Source organism: Cynara cardunculus (assembly GCF_001531365.2).
Source record: "Cynara cardunculus var. scolymus isolate 2C chromosome LG 4, CcrdV1, whole genome shotgun sequence".
Lineage (NCBI taxonomy): Eukaryota > Viridiplantae > Streptophyta > Magnoliopsida > Asterales > Asteraceae > Cynara > Cynara cardunculus.
This window is the reverse complement of record NC_037531.1, coordinates 15,329,275-15,346,372: the sequence shown is the minus strand read 5'-3', so window position 1 is coordinate 15,346,372 and position 17,098 is coordinate 15,329,275. Positions and strand designations below refer to the sequence as shown.

The 17,098-nt window shown below is 35.5% G+C and overlaps 2 protein-coding genes across 2 annotated transcripts; one reads left to right on the top strand and one right to left on the bottom strand.

Moving 5' to 3' along the window:
• The first annotated feature begins 238 nt into the window (after positions 1-238).
• On the top strand, positions 239-12,801 carry LOC112510739 (protein MRG1-like). Its single transcript, XM_025116064.1, has 10 exons — positions 239-602; positions 3,654-3,701; positions 3,860-3,873; positions 4,354-4,499; positions 6,095-6,129; positions 7,321-7,419; positions 8,383-8,462; positions 9,418-9,587; positions 10,743-10,827; positions 12,213-12,801. The coding sequence occupies exons 1-10, from the start codon at positions 402-404 to the stop codon at positions 12,337-12,339; spliced, it is 1,005 nt and encodes a 334-aa protein (XP_024971832.1). The 5' UTR covers positions 239-401; the 3' UTR covers positions 12,340-12,801.
• A 1,127-nt stretch (positions 12,802-13,928) lies between these two features.
• On the bottom strand, positions 13,929-16,819 carry LOC112511575 (putative receptor protein kinase ZmPK1). The gene is made up of 2 exons (XM_025117252.1): positions 14,239-16,819; positions 13,929-14,152 (listed from the first exon to the last, which is right to left on the bottom strand). Exon 1 carries the CDS (start codon positions 16,744-16,746, stop codon positions 14,317-14,319), a length of 2,430 nt encoding a protein of 809 aa, XP_024973020.1. The 5' UTR covers positions 16,747-16,819; the 3' UTR covers positions 13,929-14,152; positions 14,239-14,316.
• Between the last annotated feature and the right edge of the window lie 279 nt (positions 16,820-17,098).

The window sequence follows — 17,098 nt, the reverse complement described above, 5'->3', positions numbered from 1 at the left end:
GGTTACGCCGGGACAGGTTATGGCCGGTTACGAGAATGGTGAGTTTTTAACCCGTAAAACCGGGCTAATTTTTACCCATATTAAACCTTTTAGATAAAAAAATAGGTTAAACCCGACCCGTGTACGGCCCAAAGACCGCAAATTATTGGCTCTAGTTTTGATCTCACAGGCCCACTGTAAATATCTGGGTACAGAAGTCAGGTATAAAAGTCAGCTTACTTGGTTTTTATCCCTCGAAGAGGCGACTAGTGGGCTATCGATCAAAGAATCTCCGTTCACCACCGTCGCCGGTGAACGGTTAATATTCCGATCAATTGAATGAACTCTAACTCAACACTTCGCAATCGTTACTGATTTTTCGAGTCATCTTACATCCTAATTTCTGCTTAACGACACACAAAATGCGAAGTTCAAACGCCGGTATTACGGACGATGATGAATCCGCAACCATCTACTACGACGACGACGCCACTACAGAGACGGATATAGACCTCAGAAGTAAAGAAGACGCCGTTGAATCTCTACCGCGGTCAAAATTGACTCGGTTTCATCAAGGGGATAAGGTGTTGGCTTATCATAACCGTCGCATTTACGAAGCCAAGGTGCCGTTTTGAGACTACACTTAAAAATCTTGTTGCAATATCAGATCGATCATATTATCGTTAGAATTTCTAATCGTATCTCGTACGAACATTTTGCTTTTGTTCGAGGGAAACAATCTTATCTGATAACGATTGTGAAAATGCAATAAGCTTATTTGGATATCCTATTTTTCCGAATTTTTGACTCAGCAGTGCCAATTATCGTGTAGTTAATGTTGGTGATTTTAGTGTCCACGGTGATCTTTACTTAGGGGCCGTTTACCAAACCCTTACTCTCGTAAGTGAACACCAATGTCATTTTACCTTACCGGATGAATATGGTAAGGATTAAAAATCTTACCCGGTAAGAGCGAGACAATGACCAAGAGTATTACCCGGTAAGTGAGAGCGATGACTCTTACCATGGTAAGCTCTTACCGGGTAAATTGTTACATACGATACCTTTTTGGTGGACTAAAATCTTATTCGTTAAGTAAATGATAGTGTTAAGCTTACCGCTAAGCGCTTACCGGGTAAGTGTTTGGTAAATGACCCCTTAGTTTTTCTATGCAAGTTAGGAGGTGTGGAGCACACAATTGTATAAGGCTAGATTGATCCCGGTACAACCAAAAGGCGGGGTCAAGAGGCAGCGCCCCTGGCAGGGGTCCCGCCCGGTCTCGCGGGCTAGGGGCAGGCCGGCAGCGCCCCGGACCAAAATTTTCGTATGAAGGCAGCTTGTTGGAATTGACTCGTTTTGGTTCTTGACAGATGGTTAGTTCCTAACGGAGGTTCTAGATCTGTAACTGCTGAACCTTCGATAAATGTCTTTTGGTCTTATCTAATTTCTTCTCATAACCTTCATTTTTGCTCTGGAATCTAAGAATTTGGAATATTAAAAACCTACATTAACGTAATTTAATTTCTGTTAAATTAGATTGTTCTTCCTTGGATTATCCCATATTCAGAATTTTGTGCAACCCAAGGCTTTAGGGTCGAAATATCTGATTCGGAAAGTGATATACACGATCCAAGCAAGAATCTAAGCAATTGTGATTTCAGAAAATCATCCTATTGTCCATCTACCCCAACTGTTAAGAATAAAATTATTTAAAAAAGATTATCTATAAAATTGTATATTCTATTACGATTATGTCGTGGTAACGTATTATGCTGTAGAAGACACAAGATTAAAGAAGAGCAACCCATAACTTATTTCTTGAATGCGTATGGGCTCCTCTACGATTATCAATTGCTACTGGAGATCTACATTCTACATTGACTAGCTCACTAGCATATGCCTCCATCACTAAAGATTATAAAACTATTTAAGAAGTGACTAATCATATGGGTTTAAGACCATACATATAACGTTTTAGGATCAACATTATTATTGAAAATGTTTAAAGTGATTGTAACAAGAGGAGATTCATAGTTTCATATGGGACGTTTGAAAGATGTAATTACCGTACCGATCTTTATAGCAGGTCATAGATGTACACTAGTTTTGGTTTGTAAATTCCAATGTTCATTTGAAGTTTCATTTGGGAAGTAATAGTTTTAATGGCATTATATGTGTATCTTTTTATTAGGCTATTTGTCCCCTTCCCCCTCTAGACCCCTATGCTAGGAGTGTTATTATAAAACATAACAAAATAATAAAATGCATGAATAGTTGAAAGAAGAGAAGGAAAGAAGACCTTTGGATGATTTTTAATTACCACAGGAAGAAAAAAACATAACAATTGTAGGATGGCTGAATGTGATTGGCTGGGGGGAGATGCTTAGATTAGTACACTTGTATCTTCAAATATTTTAAAAGTTCAATGGGGTGAGAGCTGCTCCCATCTCTGGGTGTACATGACAAGCCTGGCATCACAAGTGTATTGGAAGTTGCATGGAGCAAGTATGCCAATGTGTTGTAGGTTTTAAATTGTGATACCTAAACAAATTGTGATACCTAAACAAATTGTGAATTTAGTTTATTTATCTGACCTAACATTTCACTTGGTTCTATACAGTGAACACATATAGGAGATGTTTGACTATTCACTAGCTGGGAGTCTTCACGCCTTTCTACTCTTTGGGGTAGAGGACAAGTCTGCTCCCTCCAGACAGGACATACCGGATGTGTTTGGTTTGGTTTACTAATATTGAATCATGATGCTCGTGAAAAATCGGATTTATTTTGGGATGGAGAGTGAAAATTTTAGCTAGATAAATGGTCTTTTGTAAGAGCTACCCAAGAAGGATTGGGGTTTAACCTGTGATGTTACCACTATAGATGCATGTTATTGGGGCAGTGTGCCCTGATGCAAGGGAACAATTAAAGCTCCATCAAATGTGTTATCATTTCTGACTAGGACCTAGTGAGAAGTGTAGTTAGTGCTTAACCAGGACAGTCAGGAACTTTCTTCAAGAAGTAACATAGACCTTACCTTAAAGCTAGCTACACATAGCCCTGTTTTATGATGAGAGACTTTCTAAGTTGGCTATCATTAGTCACTTCAGAAGCCGCCAACCAGAGCACAAGTGAGGGCTAGGTAAAAAAGGCTTTTCTTGCAGCAAGAGGAGCATGGTATGTTATAATTCTCTAACAACATCTGCAGTGATAATGAGGTGGCATGGTATGTTATAATTCTCCAACAACATTTGCAGTCATGCTGAGGTAGCATGGTATGCTATAGTTCTGCAACAACGTTGCTCTTTTGAAGTATGGAATTCATAATGCACTATGGATTGCAAATGAAGAAAGGCTCCTTGAATCTGATTGCAAATTAGGTCAAGTGACATAAAAACAATTATAAAAACCACTATGGGTGTGGGTATATAAAAATAAATTTTCTTTGTGTCTTACTAAAAACATTGCTGTGGATGAAGTTTGAAGGGGACAAAACGTCCTACGGGTGTTTGGTAAGCAGTGAAACTTCAGATCATGGATTTTTTGGTTTAGTTGATTCCATAAAACATCATAGCTCTTCTATTTGAAATGCCTCATTATACTCGGCAATATGCATTATGGTTAAATCTACACTTTGATGATAGCATCTTATGTGACACATCTTAATCTCACAGGTGCTAGAAGTTGATTCCAGAGGAAAGAGCTTTTATGTTCATTATCAAGTACGTATAATTGATCAAATATCTAATCTATCCAAGTGCTTTTAATTCTCAAAGGATGTACTTATAGTTAATTGTGATCGTAGCTAATGGCTTTTCTGTGTCTGGATTTATAGAACATCTTTGTGGAACTCAATAACATTTGCTTTTTGATTTTGCAGGGTTGGAAGAAAAAGTGAGTATATCTTTTTTGTTCTTTTTATACAAATTCTGTTGTGATTTATACTCGAGTTTACATAACGCATTTGGTTATATTTGATTTATAATGGTTAAAATAGTATATTTTCCTGTCATTGTTTTTCATTTCATATTATTTTGTTTCACAATAGTGGTTACATGGTACAAGTACTTTTCACTTGGATGTTATTGATTTTTTGTATACTTCTCAGACAGTGTGCCCTTATTATTTTAGATTTCTGTTTTTAAAGACTGTTGAGCTGTTTAATTGTATTGGCTCTAGTAAATATTGCTATTATTATGATGAGAGATAGGTAAGTATCATATTATGATGTTCATTAGCATACTGAAGAGAATAATAAATGCATTGTTAGATGAGGGAATTTTGGAGGTCATTGGATCAAGAAATTATTTTTATTTTGCTGAATGGCTTCATTAATTACCAGTGTTTACTTGTTGGACCTTTTTCGTTTGATAGATGGGATGAGTGGGTAGGCGTGGATCGTCTCATGAAACACGACAAAGAGAATCTCCAAAAACAGAAAGCACTGGAGAAAGAACATCCCTTGGCGAAGATGACAAAGTCTGGGCGTGCATTGTTGCAGAAGTCCAAGAATCCCAACGGTTAGAAATATCATGCTACTCATCCTAGCTTCTTATATATATAGTCTATATACTATATTATAAAGCATTTGACAAAAACTCTTAAAAACCGTTATTTATGCATGAAGTACTATGTATTAATGCATGTTACTTAAAATTTAAGATCATAAGTAAATTTACAACTTGTTAAAGCTTCATTTTTGAATTCGTATAACTAACTGCAGATAAACATAATCAAATATAGGATAAACATCTCATTTTAGATCTGAAAAATTTAAAATATAATTAAGATAATCATTGAGTTATAACATAATCATTATCTTTATAAAAAAATTATTGTTAATCCAAAAATAAATTACTTCCTATTTGACCTAAATTAAATTATAATAAAAAATTGAATTAAAGAAATTGTACAAAAAATGAGAACTTTTAAATAGTTAATTTGATATTAATATCGATATATTTTTTTCAAATTTTTATGTTGTCTTCAAATTTATTTTTATTCAAAAGTAAAAACATTAATTTTCTCAAAACCACATAAATCGTATTATATCAATAGAGACAAAAAATAAAACAAAACATTAAAATGAAGATGTATCTCGCTGTATTGCACGAGTACCCTTCTAGTATATTATAAAGCATTTAGGTTTTTGTTCTGAAAAACACTAATTTTTTCAAGAGTACAACCTATAAAACATTAAGTATAAATTTTAATGCATACAAAATCCTTTTAATTTCTAAAATATTCCTATTTTACCCTTCTTTAAATGGTAAAAATAGAGTTTTTGGCAACCTCTACTATCCTTTCCACATATAGAGTCAATCAACCAAATAAACAACAAAATATTTGAATTTGTTTGGAAACTTATCTCACAATGGATCCATTTCCCAAAAAACAGAAAATCATAAGAAAAATAAATTTAAAACAATGCAGTTTTTGGTTAAATTTTATATTCTGCTGCATTGCACATGTACTCTTCTAGTGAGCTATAATTGATGTTTCTTGTTTTTCCATGATGTTAGAATACTGTTTTAACCATTTTTTTCGACTGGCAAATTTAGCAATCAGTGAATGTCTTCCTTTATTCATATCCATAAGTATGGTCGGTGGGATCAACCATGCTTGTAGAAATGTTAAAACCTTTCTTTACACTCCGTGTTCTTGGTCAAACCATTTTTCCATATTCAGGCCAAATGTATTGCACAGAATAGACTATAAGGAGAGACCCGCTTATCATGTAACTTACCAATTATGTAGTTATTTATGACTACTGTAAATTACTTACCATCAACTTTCAACATAATAAATAATCATTTCGAGCAATAAGTGGAGTTTGGACTTCCGCTGCCTTTTGTTTTCTTTCTATTTTAGTAAATATTAGTCAGTGTTCTAGGCTCCCAACAATATGGGGTCTGAGAACCACCTAATGAATGCCTCACCCCTCCGAGCGAAGGGGGTATTTCCGTGATCTGGTGTAGCACAGCCTTATTGATGCACCAAGTGTATGTGTAAAACGAGTTTCAATATTTCTCATATTTGGAGCAAAATGAGAAATAATTGAACTATGATGGTTAACCCTTGTTAAACTTGGATTTTTTCCTTTAACATATTGCAGTGACAAGAGGCAAAAAGAGGAAAGCTATGTCCAAGGTATTTCCCTTTTTGTTTGTTTTAATATCAATCATAATGCTTCTCTAAGAATTTTTTTTGTGTGATATTTTTCTCATTGAAATGCACAATGGTAGTTCTGTGTTGCTTCTTCCATGATAGTTAGCTTATGAGATGTTGCTCATTTATATTGCTGTTGCTTACTCGTATCTAATTTTTCAAACTTAGCATATTTGTCTTTCCCTATTTCTTCTCCTATTTGTATTGCTATTGCTTACTCATCTCTAACTCCTCATTGTTGAGTGTATCTGTTTTTCTACCTATCTCACACTCTGCACTAGCCGGGGGTCTACATACATCATACCCCCCCCCACCTCACCTCAGGGTGAGAATACCACTTTGCTCTGTCAAAACCAGTCAAAGTGGGTTTTCACAGTAACAANCCCCCCCCAATGCACCTCGAGATGGGATTTGCTGGGCTCGTTTGGTTTGGTTTTAGTCAATAATTTGTGAAAACCTGTTGCCAAGAACACACACACATTTATATGTAGAGAAAGAGGTTCAAACGAGAACAATGTAAAAAATAAGAAAACACAAAAACGCCTATATCACATGGGATTTTACACTTAAATCAATGTGATTACAGGCGACCTAGGTCGGGGGCCAAGTCGCCTCGCACACCCATGTCTTGACCATTTTTCATAATTAAATGTGATTTCAGTGTATAATTACATATGACATAGGCGTTCTCGTTTTTTTTATTACCTTGTACTCTTTTGAACCCAGCCCTATATATATGTGTCTGTATTTGTGAAAAGTTAACATCCTTGAATACTTTGTAATATACTTACATTATTTGCTCGAATCTCATATGACTTATTGGGTATTGTTTTGGTGCATTAATGAATCAACAAATAAAGTAAACCATTTATAATTGTTTGTTGCTGCATAATATTAACAGTTTGCATCAAGAGTTAACAAATAAGTGCTTTGTTAAAATTGCAGCATATGAGACATTCTATGCAATTTTGTTTACTTATTTCTATTGTATTTGCTCTGTTCAACATACTTGTTCAATCCAACTGAAGGTTACAGAGACATTTCTATTGATCTTATTTTGCTTGCTTTCTGGTTCTGATGCACTTCCACTAAAATGATGTTTACTGCTTTTGAATTTTGTAACTTTTTTACGGTTTTTAAGCTTTGGACCTAACTCTATTTCTTTTATTCAAGGGCACTGCGTCTTATGAAAATCTCATTGATGTCCAAATACCACCGACATTGAAAAAGCATCTGGTTAATTATTGTGAATACATAACTCATATGGGCAAGGTAACCAATGACTGAACTTCCATTCTTTTTGGTCGAGTTGTTTTCTGAAATTTTTTTTTCTGGTTTGCAATCCCAAATAGTAATTAATTTCTTCAACTAACCTCATGTCAATATGACATCGACACCTCTATCTTTTTTCTCTCGTCCACTACCATTTAATTTTGATATGCACACCTACTGTTTCAAGAAAAAAAAAGATATGCACCCCTACATTTACATAATAACCCCCCTACAGTTACCTATTGTCCCCATACCTTTACACATGTCGAAATTTGATTCCATACCTTTAAACATGTCGGAATTTGATTGGAGGAGCAGGGAAGAAAACAAGGAAACAGGTGATTTTAATAGTTATGTTTTTGAACTTCAAATCTGAAGTTTTTGGCTATCAGAAGAACCTGCAATCATTTCTGTTTTGCTAATACATGGTGTACACTAGAAATAGTAATTAGTTTCTTCTTCAACTAACCCTCATGTCAATATTCATATAATCTACCAGATTTATATGGTTGTATCCAAATTTGTAATGGAGATTAGAAACAGAAAACACAGTTGTTGCTGGAGCGTTGTCCATGAGGAGCATCATTAGAAGTTATAAGTTTCTTTTGCGTAGCAGCAGGTAGATATAGAATCAGTTGTTAATCTTAAAAAAACCTTAAAAATACAAAGGGGACTGAGAGTAATAATCAAACAAAGTGATGCATGTCAAAACATGTCCAATTTCATCAGTCTATCAAATGCAGCTCTCTTTTAGCTAATCACAACGTATCATAGAAGCCTTTTGCACGACCTATGAGTAAGTCTGTGCTTAACTACAGTATTTATTACATGGTGATCTTTCTATTGACCAAATCATAATCAGGGTTACATTATGTGCCCTGCTATTTATTGATTGAAGTTCGATTTTTGAAGGCCGATTAATTTTCATCTCTGTATTGTTTTTTTCCCAATCCTTTCTTGCAGCTCGTGAAACTTCCATGTTCTCCAAATGTTGATGACATATTGAGGCTGTATCTGGAGCATCGGTCGAAGCAGGATGGCAGGTTTATTCTCTTTTTTCACATGCATTGCATATTATCTTTAAAGTTATAATTATTTTATTTCTATTAATGTTTTAGCCTTATGCGAATGCATATTCGCTATATTCTTTGTCATTATTGTTTTAGTTGCGACATGCATGTTAAGGCTTTTACTAGCTTGGGGACATATCGATTAAGGAATCGCATGTAAACTCAGCCTGACAGGAATGATCGATTCACGTTCATCTTTAGCTTAGTTAGTAAGGACAAAATGCCATTTGGCCTGAATGATTTCTGATAAATTAACAAAAAAATGATTTTGGTTCTTATGTGAGGGTTGGAACCTGGAATGGAAACGGATCCAGAAAATTCCCCGAGCGGAGGCACAAAATACTTTATGTAATGTAAAATAAAACATAATTTAATCAAAAAAAGTATGGCTTACTTAATCGACATACAAGTGGTTTTTTGCAACACCACCCAAATGGGTTTTTTCCTTTTTTGCTCTGTTCCCAAAAAACTGAAAAAAAGACCCAAAGGAATTTGAATCCGCAACCTATAATGCCACCGCATACAATGACACTACCAGTATTTTTCAAATTTTGCCCCGTATATTTTTTCATTTAATTTTTCAACATGTTCTTTTAGGTTGTTTTACTTTGTCATCTAGCTTGTCAGCTAGTTCTTTTTTCTTTCCTTTTTTTTTCTTCCAAAAATGACTAGTTTATCTGCTAGCTTATCAGGTAGTTTGCAAACATAGCCTTAGAAGGTGGCTAAACTGTATTGATGCTTATGCAACTTTAGATCTGTCACCGAAACACGCCCAGCCACCTATTTATGGAGAGGCATATACTCTCATAGCTTACACAAGTTTGGATTGCCATATTAGTTTAAGATGGTATGCTATGCCGATTTTTTTATTTCTTGAAGACGACTAAACCGACATTGTTATTATGTCAACATTATATGGTGGATGAAGGGTTTCTGATTCCACTGGAGAAATTCTAAGTGGATTACGTTGTTACTTCGACCAAGCATTGCCCGCAATGCTTCTTTACAAAGGTGAACGTCGGCAGTATGAAGAAGCAACTGCAAATGGAATTTCCCCTTCAAAAATTTATGGAGCTGAACATCTGCTACGTCTTTTTGGTATGCTCACTTTGTTTTCTGTTATAAAATTGAGTAATACGTGCTTATTGTCAAAAACTTCTACCAAATAGCAGGTAGAAAGATATGTTTGCTGGCATACTATGATAAAATTCGCTCAACCTTTTCTAATAGGGAAAAATGCATCACCATGCAATGGAAGTTTGCCTTAGTTCCTATTAAGTGCAACGAATAATTTTTCTCAATCGATGTAACAAAGTTCCAAATTTTCTTATTTTGTACCCATTTTGACCGGCAACCTGTTGATTTTGTAACATTTGACGATGTGGATGCCAAGTTTGTCGCCCACTTTGTCATAACCTGTTCGTAAAGCTTCCGTAAATGGGTGTACATGTCATTAAATGCTACAACATCAGGCGGTTACGGGTCGAAATGGATAGAAAATAGAAAATTTTGCAAATCTGTTACGTTGAATTGAGAAAAAAAATTGTTCTTTATGCTAAATAGGAACTAAACAAAAATTTGTGCATTTTGATGCATTTTTCCCTTTCTAACTTCTTCCCAGCTGGTTCTGCTTGCAGCTTTTTGTATGAGCCCACTTCTTTTATTAGGTTTATTGCCTTCAAATCGACAAAAGCAAAATGATAAGAAAGCATGAACCTCAGAGGCAGCATTCATTTTCTTTCCAAGATTTGTAAGCTCTAGGGGCCCCTTTACCGAACGCTTACTGTGTAAGTGCTTACCGGGTGAGCATGGCGAGGACCTATAATCTTACCTGGTAAAAGGAATAGCATGGACAGATAATCTTACTCGGTAAGTTAGAGAGAAGATTCTTACCCGGTTAGCTATTACCGGGTAAGAGACGCTTACCAACAATCCATTTTGGTAGCCGAGAATGTTACTTGATAAGGTAAGTAAGGGTGGTGACTTTTGGTGGTAAGCACTCACCCGGTGAGCGTTTGGTAAACGACACCTTACAAACCAAAATGGTTGGTTATGATGGAAGTTAGCAGTTGAAGCTCTATGACATACCAACATATGATGGTTGGCTTTGTAAACCAACAAAACTAGCTGGAATAACATGCAACAATCATAGATCTAGTTATAAATTCATTCCAATTCTAACAAGTAGCTTCAACAATTGCATTCCATAAGCTTTTCTTCTAGTTTATTTTCTAATATCTCATGAATTTACAGTTAAATTGCCCGAGATATTGTACCATGCTAACATCCAAGAGGAGACGTTGACCGAGCTGCAACACAAGTTACAAGACTTTCTCAAGTATGATGACTCCTCTTTTTTCTAGAATTCAAGGCTCTTCTTTAAGAATAAAAATCTGCTGTCCAAAAATTCACCGTCCCCTCCCTGTCCCACCTAGGGACGGAACCCAATTTGTTTTTCAAATGGTGGCACCATTTAACTATAAGAAATAAATATACGAATATTTTTCACAAAATCATCATTAGTCTGTTGGTTAGTTCATTGCTTTTCATATGAAGTTCCGTTGTTCAAGTCTTTTATTGTAATTTTTTTCTCGGAAACATAATAAATCTGAAATTAACAGTTAAAAACTAAGAAAATGACACTAACTGGATTCGAACTCGAGTTTGGGGTGGAAGGAAAGCCTTGTAACCCAACTCTTCCAAGGAAAACTTGTGTTCTCATTGTAATTTTAATTTATATACGTTGACACACAACAAATTGATACGGTGACACTTTTCATGACCCTATAACTTTTTACACTATGACGGAGGAACGGGACGGTGGCATGTGCCACCATGAAAACCCCCTGGGTTCATCCTGCTCCCACCAATCGAGTGAAGACACATCATTATTAAATATAATATAACTTTATTTAGTTCATGTTTACTTTCTCTTTGATGATATGTAATTCACCTGGTTGGTGATGGTAAAGGGATAGGGAGTTTTGGGACAACATATTTTCTTCCCTTATTTAATAGGTTTATAATCCAAAAGTTTTCCATTTCCGTCGACTTGGTGCTCCCATTATCATACGTGCTTATTGAAGTCTAGCTTTTTTGTGCAGTATGCCTAATTTAGCTCATGTCTAGCAATCATAAACTAGCTTATTTTTGAGCTTATTGAATAAGACTTGTTTCAGTAGCTCTAAGCTAGCTTTTTGAAAAGGTAGTGTTCGAATAAGCTCCCGGGGCTTTTTTTCACTTTGAGTAAATTATGTTTTTCATCCCCGTGTTTGTTAAAAATTATGATTCTCTTCCCTGTAGTTTAGAAATTATGGTTTCTATCCCTATGTTTGTAATTCATTGTTATTTTTGTCCTCGTGATTTATTATTTCTTGTTGTTTCGTTCTATTTTGGTCCCTTGTACTTAAAGGTATGAATTAACGTAAGAACTAAAATGGCAATAACTTGTAAACCATAGGGATGAAAATCACAATTTCTAAATTACGGGGACAGAAATGCAAATTGTTAACAAACCACAGGGGCGAAAATCTTAACCTTTTTTCCATTCTCCTTATATTTAGTTTTCCAACATGTCTTTTTAGGTCATTTTATTGTCAACTAGTTTATCAACTATCTTATTCGCCAACTAATTTTTCATCTGATAACTAGCTTATCAGCTCTGCCATTTTGCCAAACATAGCCTTAAACCTAATCACACGATTTTACCATCTTATAATGCAGGTTCTTGCAGAAGAAAGAAAGTTCGTTCTTTCTATCCACCTATGAGACACCAAATGGTTCTTGCACTATCGAGAAACGTGATTTAGCTATAAAACATATACATACCAACCAAATCATGTTTGGGTAAATGTTTTAACCCATTCGTCGTAAAGGCTTTCACATGGAAAGCCACTGCAGCCAAAGAAGATATATAAAGATTCAAGACCAACCAAAGCGCTCCTCCCTTCGTAAAGTGGACCCCATCTTTCTGAATATGTCGAGTTCCTCAGAAGCCGAAATTTTAAACTAAAAGTCGATTCACTACTTACCTAACTGCAGGTTATGGTTATGGCGTGATAGATTTTTCATGGTTCTGATGGCATGTTGTTGTGTTCGAAGAACTGTGTCGGTTTAACTAGTAGTTTTACCATAACATGACCATGTGAAATGTTGTTACTATGATGGTTTACAGAAGAATGTAAGGTTGTTTTCAGTTCATACAGTTGCATAAACAGTCGAGGGTTTGAGAATAGAGAATAGCAGCTGCAGTGGGGGAGTTGTATGCTTTTTGGGGTTTAAGCGCAACCCAACCCAACCCAACCCAAACCGTACGAGTTGGTCGGGTTGATACTTTGGTATATTAAAGTATTCTTCTATCATTGAATATGTTATTTCTCTACTCATAATTTCTTTTTCATCATCAACCATTTGATACAACTTATCCATACTTTTCACGTATAATTGTCTAATGTATAATTGAAAATACGTGTATATGAAGAGCGTACATGATAGTATAATTGTCTAATGTATATACTAATAGAAATTTAATAATCATATTAAATCCAAGAAATAAAAAGATATCGGGTTCATCGGGTTGGGTTGAGTTCAAATAATAGTAACCCAATATCTACGGCTTGAAAATTTTATAACTCGATTAGACATCAGATTGCTTCGAGTTGAGTTATTTTACATTGGATTGAGTTGGATTGATCGGGTTTGTCGGATTTTTTAGCACCCCTAGCTACAACCTCTCAAATTTCAGTACAAAAAATTTGTAACTATTTTTATAGTGAATTTTGGAAGACCATAACTCTTGTGAATCAGGGTCAAAAATATAAGTTCCTAAAACATATAACTTTCTATGATTGAAATTTGTGAATTTATATTAGTTTATTTGTATGATGTAATATAATATATTAAAAAAATTCAAAATTTATGTTTTAACAAATACAAACTACAAGTAGTAATTGAAAATATGTTGCTAATATGAAAATCTTTTAAAAAAATTCTCTTTTTCTAGTATAATTAGGTTGATTAAAAAATGTGTATTTAAATTAAAGGTGTAATTATGTCTAAAAAGAATTAAAATTTTAGTTTTAACGATGAAATATATTTCTATTTAAAAATAATAATGAAAAGTATTATATTATATTTGAATCAAACAGTTATTATTTTAAAAGTTGTTAACTTAACCGGTCTTTAAAAAAAACTATAAATTTTAAATAATCACCTATTTCTCCTTCAGAAATATAAAATGGGAAATAACCCACATTGATGTGACAAAAATATTTGATAATATAAAATTAAATAAAAAATATTCAATATTGAGTTTATTTTAAAGTTATTGATAAGACGATCATAATGATGTAATCCGTAAAAAAAATGTATTTTAATTAATATACACTTATGTATCTTAGTATAATGAAATTGTAGAATGAAAAATGAAAATTACATTTCCTTTCAATTTCTTTTACATAACTGATCTCGTCGTCATCTTCTTCGCCCCTCACTTCACTACCGCGTCATAGTTGGATTTCGTCCATGTGGTTACAGAGATCTTCTCCAAAACCGTAGCCGCTAAAATCTACGGGTGAAGTGATCACCATAGAAGAGCTTATTAGAGCAAGGTATGTTTTTCTGGAAGCTTGATTTAGGAAATTATGGATGACATTTTGGTGTCACTGCATTATTAGCGATTCATGTGATGGGTGTTGTGAGTTGATAATAGAAAAAGGCAATCTGAAATGTGGATTGAAGATGAATGTACCTATTGATTTCAGTTCTTCTTGTTTGAATATGAATTGAATCACCATTCACCACTGAGGAACATATAAACCCTAACAATCTACTGGAGGAGCATATCTACTACCTGGCTCATGGTAGGTCTTGCATCCTTATTTTCATTAGCACATTGCAAAGCCACTTTGATCAGAATTTCCATTCGAGTACTATCATATTCTCCATTCACCGTGGAATCTACTATTTCTTTGATCCAGTTACTCTTTCCACCATATGCATATCCCTCAGCTGCAGCAGCAGCAACCTTCTCTCGCACCCATCTAACCGTCATAGTCATTCCCTCGTATCCACCACTTGGATTGCTGCCTTTTGGGCTCTGTCCAGTTATCATCTCCAGCATCACCATTCCGTAGCTATACACATCTACTTTGGAGGTTATTGGATGACTGATAAAAAACCATTCTGGAGCCATGTAACCTCTTGTCCCTCTTGCCTCTGTGAATTCCAAGTTACCTCTTCCATCTCTATCCAAAAATTTAGACAGTCCAAAGTCTGCAACTTTTGGAAGGTAATCTTGATCCAGTAATATGTTATGAGGCTTTACATCGCAATGCAAAACCCATTCCAAGCATTCTTCATGGAGATAAGCAAGTCCTTTTGCGGTACCCACTGCAACTTCAAATCGTTTATCCCAATCCAGCTTATTCGAATGTAGATTGTCAGCCAATGATCCATTCTCCATGTACTCATAAACCAAAATCCTATGCTTTCCTTCAGCACAATAACCCCATATATCTATCAAATTCATGTGATTAAGCCTCCCAAGTGTACTTATCTCTGCTAAAAATTCAGCTTCCCCTTGGTTGCTACTAGCTTCTTTGAGACGTTTAATGGCTGCAACTCGGTTGTCTGACAGGAATCCTTTATACACAATTGCACCACCTCCTCTGCCTATCTCGATACTGAAATTTTTAGATGCCTTCCTTAGATCCGCATATCTGAACCGCTCAAATCCTGTAGCAGCTTGAAGGTAACCTTGGGATTTTGTAACTGAACTTCTGGTTTTGTATAAGAAGTAGATTATGCAAATCATCTCCAAGGCACCGAAAACATAGGTGAATAGTAGTAAGTACTTGACAGATCCTCTTTCTTTCTTCCTGTCGTAAACTCGTTCGAGCTGTACGATTTTCGGATGCCCAGAACAGTTTAAGCTGAGTTCTTGAATAGATTTATTGGTGTTAGAAGATAGGGTACTTGCAGGCACTTTTAGATAGAAGGAACCATTAAAGCTCACCGAGCTAAATCCGTTCAGCAACAGAAATTTCGGGTAACAAAGAAAAATGCCTTGTTTCATGTCATACTTGTACTGAAACCCTTTGCAATTGCTGATGTTCGTGCACTCTTTCTTGCATGCATCTAAGGTTGTGTTGGGCAAGTACTTTGAGTCGTACCCATAGAAATCAAAATGAGGATAGTATACAAAACTATCCTCACCGTTACCTCGGAATGCTGGTTTACAACCATATGACCAATCAGTTTGATTAATCATCTTGTGATATGGTAAGCAAGTGCACTTCCTACCATAAGTCGGCTCATTAGAACACGTACTGTTTTCTCCACAACTTCCATGAATGGTGCAAGTTTGTGCTATAGCTTGCCAAGTAACTTTCCAGATTCTTCTGGTTTCGTCCAAACTATATACTCGGAAGTTGCCATCGACATCCATGGTCGCCCTTCGCAGGAGCTGATCTCCGTTATCCGAAGTGTTGAAGAACAGATTGTCACTTGAGATAAAACGTCCAAACTGATCGATGGTTGCCGTCTTTTCACTGCCGTAGGTGCTCCTGCCAGCATCCCAAGCTCGAAGCTCAGGATTTGGCCAATAAATGCCTGTAACCTTAGGTCCACTATAGACTAGTCGAAGAACATTATCGTTATCAAAAAAGAGCTTGTAGAAACCTGAAGAATAATTGGTTGGGCTTCTTGAAGAAACCAGCATGGCATCTTTGGTGAGTGGTTGATTGGGAAGAAGCGTATCGGTCGGGAATCCAAAACTCTGCCATAGAATCTGTCCATCTTTACTTTGAAGGTAAAGATTTCCAGAATTATTCAATTTCAAGTGTGCAGAAGCTGTTAAATCTCTCGTTCTTGTGGTCCAAACGAGCAGCTCTTGATCTGCATCCTGTAAAACCAGATTACCGGTTTTGGACAGCGAAAGCTTTGAGCGTGCTCCATTGACCGGTGCATCGCGGTTAGCCATCCAAACGACGGTTAGCTGACCATCGGACAAGGGTTCAGTGAACCATATAGAGAAGCAAAACGCGTTCTCCCCGACTTTGTAGAATCCGGCGGTGAAAACACGGTCGGGTGAGAGCAAGAAATCATCTTTGGTATCAATAGAGAGAGATGAGCCTAGTTTTAAGGCATATGGTGGTGAAGAAGATGAAGATGATGAGGTTGTGAATGGTGATGCACATAACATTACTGAAAGAAGCAGAAGAAAGTGAAGTAGGAGATCCATTTTGATGGCATACATCCTTAAACGTGGATGTTATTTATAAATGTAGCCAGGATAACACTAGACCTTAGACCCTGGCCAAAAAGTGATATTTGTGCTCTGTATAGAGTATATTATAAAGCATTTGATAAAAACTCTTAAAAATCATTTTTTATGCATAAAGTACTATTTATTAATCCATATTACTTAAAACTCAAGATTACAAGTAGATTGTGCGTAAGTACAACTTATTAAAGCTTAATATCTGAATTCGTGTAACTAATTGCAGATAAACATATCAAATACAAGATAAACATCTTATTTTAAATATAAAAAATCTAAAATATAATTAGGATAATCATTGAGTTCTAACAGAATATTTAATTATTAT